At 42.6% G+C, this 18,252-nt stretch overlaps 1 protein-coding gene across 4 annotated transcripts in view; it reads left to right on the forward strand.

Annotated features, from left to right (window-relative positions):
* Positions 1 to 18,252, forward strand: part of SNX25 (sorting nexin 25) — a 172,091-nt gene that overhangs the window by 44,907 nt on the left and 108,932 nt on the right. For all 4 annotated transcript variants that reach the window (XM_034771268.1, XM_034771266.1, XM_034771267.1 and 1 more), the window contains 2 exons: positions 10,208 to 10,380; positions 11,479 to 11,665. In XM_034771268.1, the coding sequence (XP_034627159.1) occupies positions 10,208 to 10,380; positions 11,479 to 11,665 (360 nt within the window). The remainder of the gene's footprint in view (positions 1 to 10,207; positions 10,381 to 11,478; positions 11,666 to 18,252) is intronic.

Consider the following 18,252-nt stretch of genomic DNA (forward strand, 5'->3'; position numbering starts at 1 on the left):
CACTTATTTTGGGATAGCCAAAGAAAAGTCCCTTGCTTTCCTAAGCAATTGCACTGTTACTTATCTGCACAGAATTGAATGCATGTTTGAAGAACTTGTAAGATGGAACTATGTCTGAAATGAAATTAATTAATGATTAATGTTGGTTTCATTTCACAAGTAAAAAGTAGTAATCTGTAATGCATGCTGTGCAATCCACAAATGTTACAAATACTGTCTGTATAAAATCACTTGTAAGTCAAATGCATCTTGATATACCAGTATATGTCACTGTCACTAAAATCCTAATTGTTGGCAAAAACACAAATGAGTTAAATTGCCACTTGTCACTGTTTGTGTGATTTGAAGCTTATGAAATAATGTGTTGGATTAAAAGGCTTATGTGGTACCTATTTTGGGAGCTACTCACCACAGTTTGAGATTTATATTTCAGTTCACTGAACCACTGTTTTCAGAATTTATGGATAATCAGCTGAGTTTTCAAAAACATTGTGCATAAATCATAGAAGATTAGGGTTGGAAGAGACCTCAAAAGGTCATCTAGTCCAACCCCTTGCTCAGAGCAGGACCAACACCAACTAAATCATCCCAGCCAAGGCTTTGTCAAGCCAGGCCTTAAAAACCTCTAAAGATGGAGATTCCACCACCTCCCTGGGTAACCCATTCCAGTGTTTCACCACCCTCCTAGTGAAATAGTGTTTCCTAATATCCAAACTAGACCTTCCCCACTGCAACTTGAGACCATTGCTCCTTGTTCTGTCATCTGCCACCACTGAGAACAACCGAGCTCCATCCTCTCTGGAACCCCCTTTCAGGTAGTTGAAGGCTGCTATCAAATTCCCCCTCACTCTTCTCTTCTGCAGACTAAATAAGCCCAGTTCCCTCAGCCTCTCCTCATAAGTCATGTGCCCCCTGATCATTTTCATTGCCCTCTGCTGGACTTTCTCCAGTTTGTCCACATCCTTTCTGTAGTGGGGGGCCCAAAACTGGACACAGTACTCCAGATATGTCCTCACCAGTGTCGAATAGAGGGGAATAACCACTTCCCTCGATCTGCTAGCAATGCTCCTACTAATGCTGAACAATATGCCATTAGCCTTCTTAGCAACCAGGGCACACTGCTGACTCATATCCAGCTTCTCATCCACTGTAATCCTCAGGTCCTTTTCTGCAGAACTGCTGCTTAGCCAGTCGGTTCCCAACCTGTAGCGGTGCATGGGATTCTTCTGTCCTAAGTGCAGGACTTTGCACTTGTCTTTGTTGAACCTCATCAGATTTCTTTTGGCTCAATCCTCCAATTTGTCTAGGTCACTCTGGACCCTATCTACCTCTCCCCCCAGCTTAGTGTCATCCATGAATTTTTGCTGAGGGTGCAATCCATCCCATCATCCAGATCATTAATGAAAATGTTGAAAAAAACGCCACTTGATACTGGCTGCCAACTAGACTTTGAGCCATTGATCACTATCTGTTGAGCCTGACAATCTGGCCAGCTTTCTATCCACCTTATAGTCCAGTCATCCAATCCATACTTTTTTAACTTGCTGGCAAGAATACTGTGGGAAACTGTATCAAAAGCTTTGCTAAAGTCAAGATCTATCATGTCCACTGCTTTCCCCTCATCCACAGAGCCAGTTATCTCTTCATAGAAGGCAATCAGGTTGGTCAGACATGACTTGCCCTTGGTGAATCCATGTTGACTGTTCCTGATCACCTTCCTTTTTTCCAAGTGGTTCAAAATGGTTTCCTTGAGGACCCGCTCCACGATTTTTCCAGGGACTGAGGTGAGGCTGACCGGTCTGTAGTTCCCTGGGTTCTCCTTCTTCCCTTTTTTAAAGATGGGCACTATATTCGCCTTTTTCCAGTTGTCCAGGACCTCCCCCGATTGCCACGAGTTTTCAAAGATAATGGCGAATAGCTCTTCAATCATATCAGCCAATTCCCTCAGCACCCTCAGATGCATTAGGTCTGGACCCATGGACTTGTGCATGTCCAGCTTTTCTAAATAGTCCTTAACCTGTTCTTTCACCACTGAGGGCTGCTCACCTACTGCCTATACTGTGTTGTCCACGACAGCAGTGTGGGAGCTGACCTTATCTGGGAAGACCAAGGCAAAAAAAGCATTGAGTACGTCAGCTTTTTCCACATCATCTGTTGCTAGGTTGCCTCCCCCATTCATTAAGGGTCCCACACTTTCCCTGACCTTTCTTGTTGCTAACATATCTGTAGAAACCCTTCTTGTTATCCTTCACATCCCTTGCTAGCTGCAACTCCAGTTGTGTTTTGGACTTCCTGATTACACCTCTGCATGCTTGAACAATATTTTTATATTCCTCCCTAGTCATCTGACCAAGTTTCCACATCTTGTAAGCTTCCTTTTTGTGTTTAAGCTCACCGAAGATTTCACTTTTAAGTCAAGCTGGTCGCCTGCCATATTTGCTATTCTTTCTGCACATCGGGATGGTTTGTTCCTGCGCCCTCAATAAGGCTTCTTTAAAATACAGCCAGCTTTCCTGGACTCCTTTCCCCCTCATATTAGCCTCCCAGAGGATCCTGCCCATCAGTTCCCTAAGGGAGTCAAAGTCTGCTTTTCTGAAGTCCAGGGTCCGTATTTTGCTATCTCCTTTCTTCCTTTTGTGAGGATCCTGAACTCAACCATATCATGGTCACTGCTGCCTAGGTTGCCACCCAGTTCTACTTCCCCTACCAATTCTTCCCTGTTTGTAAGCAGCAGGTCAAGAGGAGAATAGCCCCTGGTTGGTTTCTGCAGTAGTTGCAGCAGGAAGTTGTCTCCAAAAACTTCCTGGATTGTCTGTGCACTGCTATATTGCTCTCCCAGCAGATGTCAGGGTGATTAAAGTCCCCCATTAGAAATATCTGTGTGTAGATTTAGTTAGGAATTTTCAAAGATCAGTGTGTGCCTTTCTGTTTGAAAATCCAATCACGTAGTCATAACAGATACTTGTGTGTTCAGAAGTTGAGACGAAGTGGGTGACGTAATATCTTTTATTGGACAAGCTTCTGTTGGTGAGAGAGAGAGCTTTTGAGATAACATAGAGTTCTCCTTCAGGTCTGAGGAATGTACAGTGTCATAGCTAAATACAAGATGGAGCAGGTCGTTTACCATAAGTAGCTAACATATTTCCCGGGACTATCTGAAGTGAAGTCTCCAGTTAACAGCTCTCCTGTCATGGGCTGCGGGGGGGCGAAGCTGAGGGGAGGGAGAGAGGTAGTGGGTTTTAAGATTGTTGTAATAAGCCATAAATCCAGTGTTTCTATTCAGTCCATGATTTTTAGTGTTTAGCAAAGTTATGAGTTTGTTCCCAAACTCGTCTTTTGAAGGTGTTGTGCAGGTTTCCTTTGAGGATGAGGACTGAGAGGTCAGATATAGAGTGATCGCTTTGTGACAAGTGTTCACCCAAAGGTGATGTGGTGTGTTTGTTTGTTTTTTGTCATTTTCCTGTGAGAATTCATTTGGGAGCACAGTGATTCTCTTCTTTCACCCATATAGTTGTTGGGACATTTAGTGCACTGGATGAGGTACACCACATGCTGTGATAGGCATGTGTATGACCCATGGATCTTGAAAAGTGTGTTGTGGGAGCTGAGTAGACTGGAGGGCTGCCTCATACATGTGCACCTAATTGGGATATTCAAAAGGTTTAAGGGAAGTAGTTTATAAAGCTATAGAAGTTGAAGTTAGAAGAATTTAGTGGCATTCTGTTTATGTGTGGGTGTGCATACTGCAGTTAAGTTGCCTGTTTTCTCTGATGGTTACTGCAAAATAAACAATGTCACCCTTTACTTTGTGCCAGTTTTGTTGCAAATGTAGGAAAGTGGTCTCAGATAACTTTCCTGCTAATTTTTATTTGCTGCCTAAAATGTTATGTTTCATCAGACCTTCTTGATGTCTTCCCAAAGTTCATTCTCATAAATCTTGTGGAAGAGTTGCAGAAAGAACCCCAAATTTGGGCTCTGGGATCATGCCCAGGTACATGCTACTGTACAATGGTGAGAATTTTATCCATCATTGTATCCATACTTTTTGCTAAATTATTTTGTTGGTAGATTTTGGGGGGTGGGGGAGGGGAAGCAAGGGTGACACAGAATTCTGTTTGCTAGGCAGGCTTTGTGCTGATTCCTTGTATGTTTCCCTACAGGCTAATGAATACTTCATAATGAGACTGGCAAAAATGGAAACCCTTAGTTAATCAATCCTCTTGCAACAAGAGAGATGCTGTTCAATATGTTTTATGGAAATCCTGCAAAGTATGCACTGGAGCTGTTTAAAAGAACAAATCCAGATGTACTTGTCACTTTTTGGAGAGGGATAGTATCATATGAAAGGGCAGTCGCTACCAAGAAATAGGAGCATTCTTTTGGATGATAGGCTTATGGAAAAGTATGCTGCTTTGCCACCTGAAGTTTGGAGGATGATCAAAGCCAGGATCAGTGTCTATATGACCATCAGCAAATTGGTTCACCTTTAGTTGATGTTCATTTTTCTTTTCCCCGCCTGCTTTAAATCACTCCCTTATCTCTCCTGGCTCTGTTGCAACAAGTTACTGGCACTGATACACAGATGCTTGCATAGGACTCCTGCAGAGAGACACTTGGAAGATTTGTCCCTTAGACTTTTGCAAAGACATCCTGGTCATGATCTCCATGTATCTGCTGGAGGAAGGGTCTCCTCTTCTCAAGACCCATATCAGGTTGAGTAATGGAGAGAACCCATCTCATCAGGTACATGCCAGAGTGTATGTAACCCCCCACAAACAGCAACATACTGGATGAATTAGGATGGTGAGGGCCAAATATTTACCAATTGGCTTATTCTTTCCATTCTGTTTCTGTGATAGACCCATCTTGACTGTGTGCCAATAAACTCCTGGAACTGGCCCAACTCAGCTAAGCTAAATTTATTGGCTGAAACTGTGAATTCCACCCAGACTTGTAAGAGATGGAGATGCAGACAGACTATGCGACTACTTCCTCTGAAAGGATGTAACTGTAGGAACAGTTAATGCTCCAGAGAGATTAGGAATGTAGGCTGCTGTCCCAAACAGGGATAGGGTTCCTGTGGAGACTACACTGATCATGGAGAGATAAAAGGCAAATTTAATCGCAGCCCAGTGGAGTCAGAATGCACTGTTGATCTGTGCTGTTCATCCCTTGCTTGTATCATGAAAATATGCCCAGTCATCTATAACTGCATGGACATTCCTTAAAAGGAAAGTGATTGAGGCCTGTGCTAATACTATCTGAAGCTATGCGCTAGAGTGCCCAGAAAGAGTGTTTTTTGCGTGTGCATGTGTGTCTTCAGAGCCAGATCATCACTGTCTTGCCCAACTAACAACACAGTTTTGTTTTCTTTTTTCAAAAAGAAGGTAGAGTTGGCCAGTGTTAGATTGATAGATTATAAAGGCAGAAGGAATCACTATGATCATCTAAATAGCAACAAAGAGTCCTGTGGCACCTTATAGACTAACAGAAGTATTGGAGCATAAGCTTTCGTGGGTGAATACCCACTTCGTCAGACGCATGTGGTGGAAATTTCCAGAGGCAGGTATAAATATGCAGGCAAGAATCAATCTAGAGATAACGAGGTTAGTTCCATCAGGGAGGATAAGGCCCTCTTCTAGCAGTTGAGGTGTGAACACCAAGGGAGGAGGAACTGCTTTTGTAGTTGGCTAGCCATTCACAGTCTTTGTTTAATCCTGAGCTGCTGATGTCAAATTTGCAAATGAACTGAAGTTCAGCAGTTTCTCTTTGGAGTCTGGTCCTGAAGTTTTTTTGATCATCTAGTGAGTCTGACCCCCTGTATAACACAGGCAATAGGACGTCCCTGAATTAATTCCTGTTTGAACTAAAGTATTCATATTGTGTGGTTCTGGCCCCATATGTCACTGCCCTATACATGTTACAATGATCTATTAGTACAGGTGACTCGGGGGGGGAGTGGGGCATGTGGGTCACATACCCCCCCAAATTTGCTGCTTGGCTTGTACTGAGCATGCTCACGTGGACTGAGCATGCTCAGTAACACCACGGAAGCCGGCTGCCTTCACTCTGCCCCCACACTGTTGGCAGGCACGGGTCATCTCTGGTTAGTATAAGATACTCTGCTCCCAATCTAGGATTTTTAAAAGATGCTAGCTGATACTCCGCGTGAGCTGCTCTCAGGATGTTGGGACTTAGTTCTGGGTGCATGCTTCATCCGACCAGTCCAGAAGAGGAGATCAAAATTCTTATCTAAATGACCCAGGACCTCTGCTGACCTGTCTGGGGACAGGTTTATGTAGATAGATAATGATCACCTACAAGGAGAGCCCCGGTGGGGATCTGGAGTATACTAGTATGGAAATGCTCAGCAGTTCACTGCAGAAGACAGCTAAACATTCAGAGACCAGAGAGAAGAGGAGGTTTGACCCAAGAGAAGAGACACCTGCTCTAGCACAGCCTGCAGGAGGCCTTCCATTGTGATGGGGGTTTGGACACCACCCTCACGAGCAGTGCTCTCTAGGTGAGTATGCAGGGTACCTGCATTCCCAGCCGTTAATCCCCACTATGAGGCAGCTTTGCTTTGTGCACAAAAGAGAAACAGGTATATTTCCCTGTGACTAGTGCATATAGCTGAAACCTCTGTTTGAATATGCATGAAATTTGTGGGACTTTTGTCCATTTTTCTTACCCAGAAATGGCAGGACAGGAGCAGCCCCCTGAGTAATAGTTGGTTGCTGCCAGCCAAGACCAGCAGCTGCAATGGCAAACTATCCCTGGAGGGGAAATGGACGGTGGAGGATGAGGGGAGAAAACATTTGGGTGAGGAATAGCATAGCTGGGCCCTGACTCCAGTCTGAGAGGCTTCTACTGGACTATAATTCCTGCTTCCTGAGGAAATGACCATGACCCCTCCCCAGGTGACACAACACCCCTCCCACAGTACCTGCCAAGAGGGGCACCTGGAACCAAGCTATGTACAGTCTCTTTTTCCTTCCAGACCAATGCTGGAAGCATGTGAGGCACCTGGTCCTGCATCCTAGAGCCGCTTGCTTACACAGAGGGGGAGCTGCTGACTTGCAACCAAGAGTCACTGAAGGAAGTAAGAGTAATGGGATATGCACATGCTGCAAGGTCCAAAGAACAGTTGGCACTTGCCAGGGAAAGGAACAGGGTCTCCTTGAGTACAGAATGTCAGAAAGCGGTGTCTAGCTCCCTGCATGCTTCAGCAGAGAGCTGGCTAGAGTGGTTGATTCTGAGGGAGTCAGCAACAATACAGACTTCTTTGGCTGTTTGTTAGTATATCTGGATGTAATTATTACACAGGCACAGCATTGACTCCTAAGGCATTTGGCAAGTGCTTCATGCTCTGGTGGCAGCACAACCTCCCAAATAACTAGCCGCCAGTGCAATTGTACAGCCTCCCTTTACCCCACCACCCCACAAAATGAACCTCTATCACCAAGAGTGGGAGAGCCTAGTTGCCTGCCTGCCTGCCAGCAGGAGGAAGTTTGGTGGTGGTGGTGGGGTGGGGATCTCACCATGGTACACCAGGGAATGATCAGAAGATGGCTAAGCTTTGTTATCCCTGTGATCTCTTTCTAATTCAAAGATCCATCTTTGCAGTTCTCCCCCCATTTTTCTTTGTGTACCCCCTTCCTCACACTTTTAATTAGATAAAACTGCTTCAGCATCACACACTTTTGATTGTGTTTCTTTGGCCAAAACTCTTTCCACTCTCTGCAGGTATCTGGCATTTCCCAACAGGCAGCCTCTGCAGCACTCACCCTGGCACCCAAGGTATGCCATGGGATGACCTAACTTTTCTGTGGTCAACTCTTATGCATATGCACATAATTTGAAATTCCCTTCAATGCGGCTAGCCTCCTGGCCACATTAGCAATGGCCCCCAAAGGTGCACCCTCTCCCCAAGGTACATAGCTACCTTGCACTCCCATCAGTCACCATTTTGAAACCCCCATGAGTGATTCTTTAACTAAGGTGAATAACTCAGTGTTTTGGTACAGATCAGGATTCGGAAGTCCCATACAGGATGTTTTGGAATTGTCTTTATAGTTCTGATTGATTGAAGTTTAAAAAAAAAGGTAGTTTCTTTAGTGAACTGGACGTGTATGACATGTTTCTTCTTCTTATAAGGTGTATGAAATTTACAAACTTATGACTGGTTGAGAGAAATATGTGAGAAGAAGTCAATAAGTTACAACATTTCATCATAAGCCAATTATTTTGATGAAGTGGCTGGTATCTAGAGTTCAGTGAAATTTTTCACTGCTGTGTCAGAGATCCTACATCGAATAGTTTATTCTGCAGTTGAGGTCAGGTAATTAGTTATTCTCTACAATAATGTTCATTTAATGTTGTTTTTATAACTACTTCTCAGGCATAAGGTTTAATCTATAAAAGATTGTTCCATGCTGAGCAGAATGTTCTTTATGTACTTGTTCTCTCTAGTAGACCTATAAGGGTGATGGAAATTATGTTTCCATTTAGGAACATAGGAATTGCCATACCTCATCAAAGCAGTGGTCCATCGAGTCCAGTGTCCTGTATCTAAGGGTATGTCTACACTATAGCAGGGAGTGTGCTTCCCAGCTCTGGTAGACAGATGCACTAAAAATAGCAGTATAGCCAGAGGCAGCATGTGTGACAGTTTGGGTTAGCCATCCGAGTGCGTACCATGGGGTTCTGGGTGGGTTTGTACTTCAGGCAGCTCATCTGAGATCTTGCTCATGCTCCCCTGGGCTACATTGCTATTGTCTACCTGAGCTGGGAACCACGCTCCCCGCTGTAGTCTACACATACCCTAAAAGTGGCCAGCACCAGATGCTTCAGAGGAAGGTGTAAGAAACCTGTTATTGGAGAATTATGGAATAACCTGCCCATAGGGAATATTTCACCTAAACTCTCATCAGTAAAGTCTTTGGTTTAGACCACGAAGCATGAGAATTTATGCTGTATTAAAATAGAAATGATCCTGTGTATTGTAACTGTGGATGTTCTCTCATGCTCTCCATGTTTTAATTGTACTATACTTTTGGGCTCAATGATATCTAGTGGCAATGAGTTCCACAGAAGAACCATGCACTTTCATCTTTTTGTCAGTTTTAAAATTTGCCTTTCAATTTTGTTTCCCCTTGTCCTGGTATTCTGAGAGAGGGTAAATAGGAGTCCCTGTTTACCTTCTCAATACCATTCAATATTTTGTATACCTCTACCATGTCCCCCTTTCATTTGTCTCCTCTTAGAACTAAACAGACCCAGTCTTTCATATCTCTTCTCATATGGAAGTTTCCCCATGGCTAATTTTGCATTCCCTGTTTCTTGAGCCCATTTTGCTTCTGCTAACCGGTTTAAGACAAGGTGCTCAGAACTACAGTGTTCCAGATGAGGGAATTCCAGTGATTTACTTAATGGCATCATAACATTTTTTTAGTATTTTCTATCACATTCTTCATACATCCCACACTTGTTTGTTTGTTTATTTTTTCCACTAGTTAATATTGTCTGCTAATGTTGAAAATTCTCAGTCATCTAGCTATTCAGTGATTCTTTGTCTGGGAGAATTCACTTGACCTTTCCTTGTTTGTTATTTTCTACAAAAAGTCAGAATAAAGAGGCCGGCAGTTTTTTGAGTGACAATTCAGTAGTTGATCACAGATGTAGAAGACCACATCTGTTCCACCTTCAGTGTCACAGCTAAATCCATTTCTCAGTAATATTCAGTCCCCTGCTTAAATAGTCATACAATTATAATACAAGCCTATTAATTAGTCTGCAGTAGAAGGGTATGTTTGCATCTCAATACTTTGCCTTCTCAATTATTTTGGAAAAAATGGATTAGGTTCCATGTATGTCAAGGGAAGTGACTAGAAAACAAGCTTTTTATTCAACCTTCTCCCTTGGGGTGTGCTCAGAACTATAATAGCTTATTCTATACGGCTGTGGTTTAAAAATGTGTTTCTATTTGTACAGGTATAGAGAAAAGATAGGGTAAGGGATTGAAATGGGGCAAATGTAGGCTCTTCTTAATATAATTACAAATAAACAATAGATGAAGCATAGTTTCTGTTTAAAATGTTTCTTTGCTGAACATTATGTCCCTGATATTTTATACATTCTGATATAGTAAGTAATGACTAAAGATGTATTGTAATTTCAACTGAAATTCTGGTACCTTTTTTAATAGGCAGGAGGAGCAGCCAAGGCCATTTTTACTTCATCCATGCTTGAGGAACTCTGACGAAGAAGTAAGATTCCTGCAATCATGTTCTGAAATTCTGGTGTATTGTCTCCTACCCTCAAAGGATTCCCAGTCTCTCAGCTTGCGCATAGTCCTTGCAGACATACTTGCAACAAAAGGTAGATTATAGATCAGAGATAATTAATGACTTACCTACTACAGTACTGAGATTACAAACTGTTTATACTTGTATTGATATCACATTTTAAGTTCTAAAATTAAACTTCTGTCACAACCTGCACATGCAGAGACTGGTACAGTTAGTATCTTATAGACATACATGAGACACTTAAAAATTCATAGCATTAGCTAATTAAGGATAAGGCACTGAGCTCTATTGTGCTGATTTAGCAAGGCATTTCATTATGTGTTTAAGCACATGAAGTTAATAGGGCTACTCGCCTGCTCAAAATTAAGCCTATACTTAAGTGCTTTCCTGTATCAGGGTCAGAGTGCTCGGCACCTTGCAGCAAGGAGCCATTCCATCCTCTTATTCTGTCCTAGAGGAAACCAAACCTTTAGCCTTCTATGCTGGAGTGACCTTCTGGAGAGCATTTGAGTGGTCCTAGACTGTTATACCTCATTCAGATAAGTGGAATTCTAGACTAAGGATGTGAACATGACTGAAGCATGATATAAAATCTTAAAAAACCCTCAATAACTAGCCATTTATTTATTAAGAATGTTAGTTCTTTTTATAAAATGCACTTTTAATTGGATGACGAAACCACTAATCACTCTGCCCTTTTTTGAATTTGGAGTTGGGGACAATTTTTGATGCTGCAAAGTCCCAAGTAATCTCCATATAGTACAGTTCTTTTTAATTCATAGTTCTGCACCTTCCTAGGCTCTAATGTGTAACGTTCTCTGAGATACACAGGAAGAAGAGCAGAAACAGACACTGGAAATGTTGCAATTTAGGTTCAGCTGCTTTAACACGTGTAAACTTTTTAATAACCTGGATCTCCAGTTTCCTGAATCTCAATGACAGTTTACAGTAATGAATAGAGAAAATAAAAAGTTTAGGAGAAGGGTAAACTTCAGTCTAAAATGAGTGATACACTATGTAATCTGGGAATTACATAGTAATTCCTTGGAATTTTATCAACCTGCTTTGTTTCAATTTGTGTCCAAAATGTTACACTGAGTTTGTGTTTGTTTGAAGATGACATTTGCTCTTTTGCACAATGATTTTGTTCTTAAATTTCTTCTCCCAGTACTGAAGCCAATGGTGGAGCTGCTGAGTGATCCAGATTATGTCAACCAAATGCTGCTCAGTCAGATGGAGTACAGAGAACAGGTGAATGAGCATCACAAGAAAGCCTACACATATGCTCCTTCTTATGAGGAGTTCATCAAGCTCATTAACAGCAACTCTGACGTTGAATTCCTGAAACAACTAAGGTATCCAATGTTCAATTATAGAATGTTCAAAACTAAGCATGCTTCTCCTGCCAGTCCATTGCTGAGACCTGAGTGAAGTGTGATTTCAGTGACGCGCAGAGAGGAAATATAAGCCTTAACATTTAATAAAGCTCCAAAATAAGCTGCTTTCCCTTTAGTCACCTTTAGTCAGCAGGAAATATTAAAATTATTCCATTATAACTGGCTGGTGTATATTAAAGTCTCCTCAATTATTTAAAGACATATAGGAACCTTCCACACAGCATGCCCTGATCAAAGGAGTCAGAGAGAAATAATGTGTTGACTTCCATTATTAAGTAATGTCGTCTTAGTAAACTGCATCTCTAACAAATACATCAAGTACTTCCTTTTGGGCTGGCCGATTCTGAAATGTGACATTTAGGGGCTGGGCTGTAGTGTGTGTGATGACCCCCTAGGAGATTTTGAGGAATTCTTAGAGGCAGATGGCTCCCAGTCATTCCCTCTTGAATATATCTCAGGTTCTGAGTTTGGAGGCCATCCGTTAACTCTTATAGAACTAAATAAATAATAAGATCTTATATGGAATGAATATTCCCTTTCTTAGTGTTCTGTGCTGTGATACCAAGGCATCTATGTAATATTCATCTTTAATACCTCCCAATTTTTTTCTTTCCCTCTCCTTCCCAAAACTTGGAGCAGGGCTTCTCTTTTCACCTATTCCTTCTCTCTTCCTCCATGATGCAAGATAATTCCCATATTCCTAACCTGCTTTTAAGCACCAGAAGAGGGATCCCCAGAAAGGGCCAACAGTCTCCCACTTGCCTAGAACAAATGCCTATTCCAGGTTTCATGTTAGTTCTTCCCCATCTGATATGCCTCCCTCTTGTTGCTTTCTGTCTTGAGGAAAGAGATGGGAACCAACAGCAAGGGTAAATGGATTATGTTGGAATTGCGTGGTGTTCCTGGCATTGTGGAGGATGTCAGGCTGCGTTTCTGGCCTTTTTAGTGTTGCAACCTGTCACACCTTCCAGTGGCCAGATGTCTTTCCCAGTGTGGTGCTGTGTATCAGTACCTCCAGGTGTCGGAAATAAGCCAATTCCCACGTGTCCTCCTACCAAGAATTAGCAAGTTTCCTAAGGGTGTCATCACTGTCATCATTGCCAAGAATCTTTTTTTTTTTTTTTTTAATGCTCAGATTTTTAAACCAATTGTCACAACTTGTAGCCTGCAAGTGATTCTCTGACTACGCCAATGAACAAGGCTGATGGTAAAACTAGGTTAACGCAACAAATAGTCCTGCAAAGATGGAAAGAATATTATGAGTCCACATGTAACCATCCTGAAGCAACTCAATCTCCAGATCTGTATGCATTAGCAATAGATGCAATCCCTGGCCCTGAAACTCGTGGAGATGGCCTGTGTTGGAAGAGATTTGCTCAGCCATGTAGAAACTGCGAAGTGGACATGCTGCTGCACCTAACAGCATAACACCCAAACGTTTAAAGTATACCAATGAGCCCATTACGCCAACTTTTTGTCCAGTTTTGGACTACTGGAAAGGTACCAGCGGAGTGGGAGGAAGGGATCATTATCCCGCTCTGTAAGGGAAAAGGCCATGCACTGAATATTGTAGCTATAGGCCAATAACTTTACTCTCTCTCCCTGGAAAAGTCTTTGCATGTGTCCTACTCACCTGGGTCCAGCCTTTCCTTGTGAAATACCATTGCTTAGAGCAATAGTGCTTCACTGCCTGGAGACCTACAGGTTTCAGAGTAGCAGCCATGTTAGTCTGTATCCTCAAAAAGAACAGGAGTACTTGTGGCACCTTAGAGACTAACAAATTTATTAGAGCATAAGCTTTCGTGGGTTACACGAAAGCTTATGCTCTAATAAATTTGTTAGTCTCTAAGGTGCCACAAGTACTCCTGTTCTTTTTGTGGAGACCTACAATGGATGCTATACTTACTCTTGTCTTTTTTCTGAGATCCATTATGAATGTAACTGGCCTTTGACAGCAGCATATGTAGTCTTAAACGTAGCCTTCGATTCTGTCACTAGAACTGCCTTGTGGAAGGCCTTACGGGGCATCAGTGTTCCCGACATCCTTCTGATGCTAATTCAAGATCTGCATAATGACTCAGAGCATGAATAAATTGGGGGACCCATAGAACTGACAGGTGTCACAGTAGATCTGGGGTGAAACAGGGATGAGTCCTGGACCCAGCCCTGTTCTGCTGTGCAATGGATTGGCTCATTGAGCATATCTCTGCAAATGTTGGTATAACCATTGATTTAACCTCTTTTATTGACCTGGATTATGCGGATGATGTTGTCTTCTTTGGTCAGGATTCAGATGGTCTCAAAGATGCACCAAGGAGCTTCCAGCATGTGGCAGCTGCCCTTGGATTATGAGTTTATTGGACAAAAACAGAAATCCTGAATGTCAGTGCAAAATTTTTGATACAAGTTATGTGCTTCCAGACAAACTGTGGAAGCAGTGGATGATTTCATCTATGTAGGCAGCCAGCCTATCATCTGATGGGTGCAGCCAGCCAGACATCCCAAGGAGAGTTCATTTAGATGTCTTAGCCGTGAAGGACATGCATAGGGTCTGGTGGCCAAAAAAAGTGAAACTGTACAAAAATACGCATTTATCAAACCTGCATACTTTTGATTCTTTTATATGAATCTGAAATAATGGATGTTGCTTAAAACAAGACATCAGGAGGCTGGATGCATTTCATATGCATTGTCCATGACAGCTACTGGTATAAGATGGTTTGACTTTATCAGTAATAGGGATGTATCAGTGAGAACTGGCCACCATGAGTACTGAAATAATCATTGGCTGCTGCTGGCTGGTCTTTTTGGTCATGTTGTATGTCTCAGAAGCAAAGTCCCAGCATGTCTATCTTCAGAGCTCAGATTCAAGGTCAGGATAGGACGTTGCCCAGTCACCGACTGGCAGCAGTCATGCAGTCTGCAATTAACTGGGCTTCACCAGCTCAGCAATACCCTGTAGAACTCTTAGATGCCTGGAATAAAATGTGTGGTCATGGACACTCAGTGCTACAGACCTCCTCTGTCTAAGCATGTTGTTGATTATCTCCCCTTTCCTGTGGTTCTTGCACCCTTTTCTGCCCTAATTGGATGTATTTTTTCTGAATTACTTTTGTTTAATATTGGGTAGCACATCTTTTCTTCTGCACTTGCAGTGGTGCTCCTATAGCTGGAGCTAGTCGTTTTTGTTTGTGCTTTAGATTCTCTCTGCCATTTCCATTGAGTGAGCAAACACAGTCTGCTTAAGATAAAGACATAGTTGTCATGTGACAACCACAGTGAATGGAAGCATTACTTTGAAAAGACTAAAGCGGGGTTATAAATGCACAAGGGGCGAAGCCTCCAGAGGATATGGTCCTACTGGTCAAATACACTGCTTGACCCAATAGTAGGGCCAAGCTTGTGGGGAAATGGAATGTCTAGAGAGGCAGAGTTAATCCGCTCTCTGCACACAGGCACCCATTTGCTTGCTGTACACATGCACGCACCCCTCATGCTGGGTTTCTCGAAGGGATTCCCCCTCTCCTCCAATAGGGCTGTCATATTCAGGGGGTTCCTCTCCCAATTCCTTTCTCTGCTGGGATTCCTGGGAGTTCCTCCAGACACACACCGTACACCTTGTAGCAGTGGCTTCAGGAAGGTGGAGGATGGTTGCCGAAGGATCCAGCAAAGGCAGCTGTATCTTCCTGTGCCCAGAGAACCCTCTTCAGGGGAAGAAGAACTAGTGTGTCTGTCTCTGGGCAGTGATCAAAAGTGGAGGTGAGCAAGGAGATTTGGCAGCAACTGAGGATGAGCGTGGGATGGAGACTGTGGTGTTAGGGAACAGTCCCAGGGCAGGCTGTCTGGCTATCCTGGATACTTCTGTGGCCCCCTGGTAAGGAAGCACTGTTATCTCCATTGTACAGATGCAGAGATAACTGTCGCACAGAGAGACTAAGCTGTTTGCCCCAGGTCACACAGGAAGCACTTGGACGAGTAGAAAATAGAACCTGGGTCTCCCAACTTTCCAGGCCAGCATCCTAACCACTGAATCATCCTTCCTCTCTCTCTTATCTTCATAGCAGAGCCAACGTGAGAGCATTAAAGTGTTGGAACACTGCAGAAGCGGTTGCCATGAGGGCGTGGGTCCTGATTTGTGACTACTGAATGCACCTCCTGTTAGATCCATCCCCATCAGTCCATGTGCTTGGGGCTGAATAAGTAGCTTTTCTTTTTTGTTCTCGCTTCATTTCCACACCCTGCTCTGAAACAACTTATATTTTCCAAAGAGAAAAATGCATTAGGTGAGAGAGTGAAATGATTTTGTTGCTTGGCTACATATTGTTCATCTGCTGTAAAATTTGCTCTTTACTCCAGGCCAGCATGCTGTGCTACTGACAGTATAAATTACCCCTTATTAGACTGTTGGAAACCTAAATAGACATGAGGTTTATTAGAGTAATAACACTAATGGAGCTGCTTGCTTCAGTTGAAACGTAACCCTTTTTTTGTTGTTCTGGTACAATTAATGTGCACTGTATTCTCTTACTAGGCGTCTAGGTCCCTTTAAATTGTAATATCGGAAGGCAAACTCACTGTATGAAGTACTGTGTTTTTTGGCTACATTTGTATCATTATGTTCACTTTCCAGTCTATAGCGTGGTGGACTTACCTTGAGCTGTGATCTCGTAAGCCCCAAGCAATGTTGGGTCTGATCAGAACTTGAATGGGAAGCCTTCAGGAAAATCTCAGGATTCTTGCAGGGACATGGTGTTTGTGATTCAGCAGGTGATACTGTTTCCTCAGGATCTGTGTAATACCAGTATCCCAGCTTGGTGGCCGAGTAGCACTGTGCTGCTGGAAGTGCAGTCTCCTTGCTATGTTTAATTTATCTGTCTGTCCCCATTCCCGTGGTGTATGAGCACCTGTGGAAGAGACTCTTGTGGCCAGATAAAGATTCAGTGGTACATTTTTCAGAGTAGGGTAGTGATTTGTCTGTGAATGTTCTAAGGGTTGAGGTTGGGGAAACCACACAAAGGTGTGTCTGTGGATGAACAAAGTAAATGACATTTCATGGTATATTTAGCTAATAAACCACAGGAAAGTATGGAGGAGAAGGGAAAATAAGCTCTTGAATGCTTTCAACTGGGAATAAGTTACTTTGCAGTGCTCAGAATTTTTCTGATTACCTCCCTCTAACAAATAAATCTCTGGCATATGGGTATCAACCCTGGTTTCCTGGTCAAATTCCAATCTGGGTAATAGCATTCTGCTCACCTAAAATTTCCTGTATCCCATAATTTTAGTTGGAGGACACTCTTCATTCCTTGTCCTAGAATGACATGTAGCATTTCTGTGCACTTTTTTTTTTTTTTGTAGGCTGTTAATCCACAAAGGTCAAAGAATGACAAACTTTTTATTTTTAGTTTTGTTTATATTTGAAAATAAGCTAACTGAGATCGCTTCTTGGTAACCTCTAAGCCATCTGATTTAGATAGTAACAGTTTTATAGTTTAGACTTAGCTATTGAAGAGAATTATCCTAAGAAATTATAGTTAATGTGAAACTCAGTATTTCTTTGAAACATCCAAATGGTGGTTTGTCATTGGAGAAGAATTTAATTCCTTCCCATTTCCCTGAGATCAAGATATTATATCACTGCACTGAAGGAAGTCTCCAGGTATTGATAGATAATTCCTCAGATTCTTGATTCTCACTGCAGTCAAAGTAGTTCCAATTCCTAAAAGAAGTGAAATCCTCCATAATATATGTAGATACACAACTTTCTTTTTCTGAAATCTCACTGGGCTTTCTGTTAGATTTATTAACGATAGCACTTAAGGTGATTGGAACTGGGTACTTATTGTTTGGGTAGGTGGGAGGATCAAAAGCTGGGAAGATAAAAAATGAGGCAAGCAGTTGGGAAGGGGATCATAGCGCCTGGGATGTGGAGTGACCCAGTACAACCATTCTTATGTTCTTAGCAAGAGGGTTAGAAGCTGGGTGGGGAGGTTGGATGGGCTTGAAATCATTTATTGGTAAGTGTGCTAATCTTTATGGTTCCACATAGCTGATGGGATTTCCCTTGTAATAAATCAGTTTATGCTACTAGTATTTTCACTCCTTAATTATTGAACGTGGACAATAGCATATGCACAAATTCATTCACAGTGAGGCCCCTTGAACCTTATTTTCTATCCAAAAAGACAAGAGTCCATACAGAAATTGTGACTGGGCCTACATGCCCTAACCCAGAGCTGACTGGGAAAGTGTAACGTCCTTAGTGATGGGATCATAACTGCCTGCCCACACTGTGGAGATGTGCAGGATAATAGGGCTGGTCCCACTGTGGAGAGTTAATTTCCAAGGACACTAGAAAAAAGCAAGTGTGGTTTGGAGGGGGGCGGGGGAGGAGTGCTGGAGCTTGAGAGGAGACAGACACTGAGGCCAGATGGCTTTTCTCCTTGTTCCTGCTGAAATTCTCTGAAGGTCGTATAGCCATTTGGGATTATGTAGCTATAGAATGCCTAAAAATACTTATACGTGGCCATTAAAGAGTAGGGTAT

This window comes from Trachemys scripta, chromosome 5, assembly GCF_013100865.1.
Source record: "Trachemys scripta elegans isolate TJP31775 chromosome 5, CAS_Tse_1.0, whole genome shotgun sequence".
Taxonomy (NCBI): Eukaryota; Metazoa; Chordata; order Testudines; family Emydidae; genus Trachemys; species Trachemys scripta.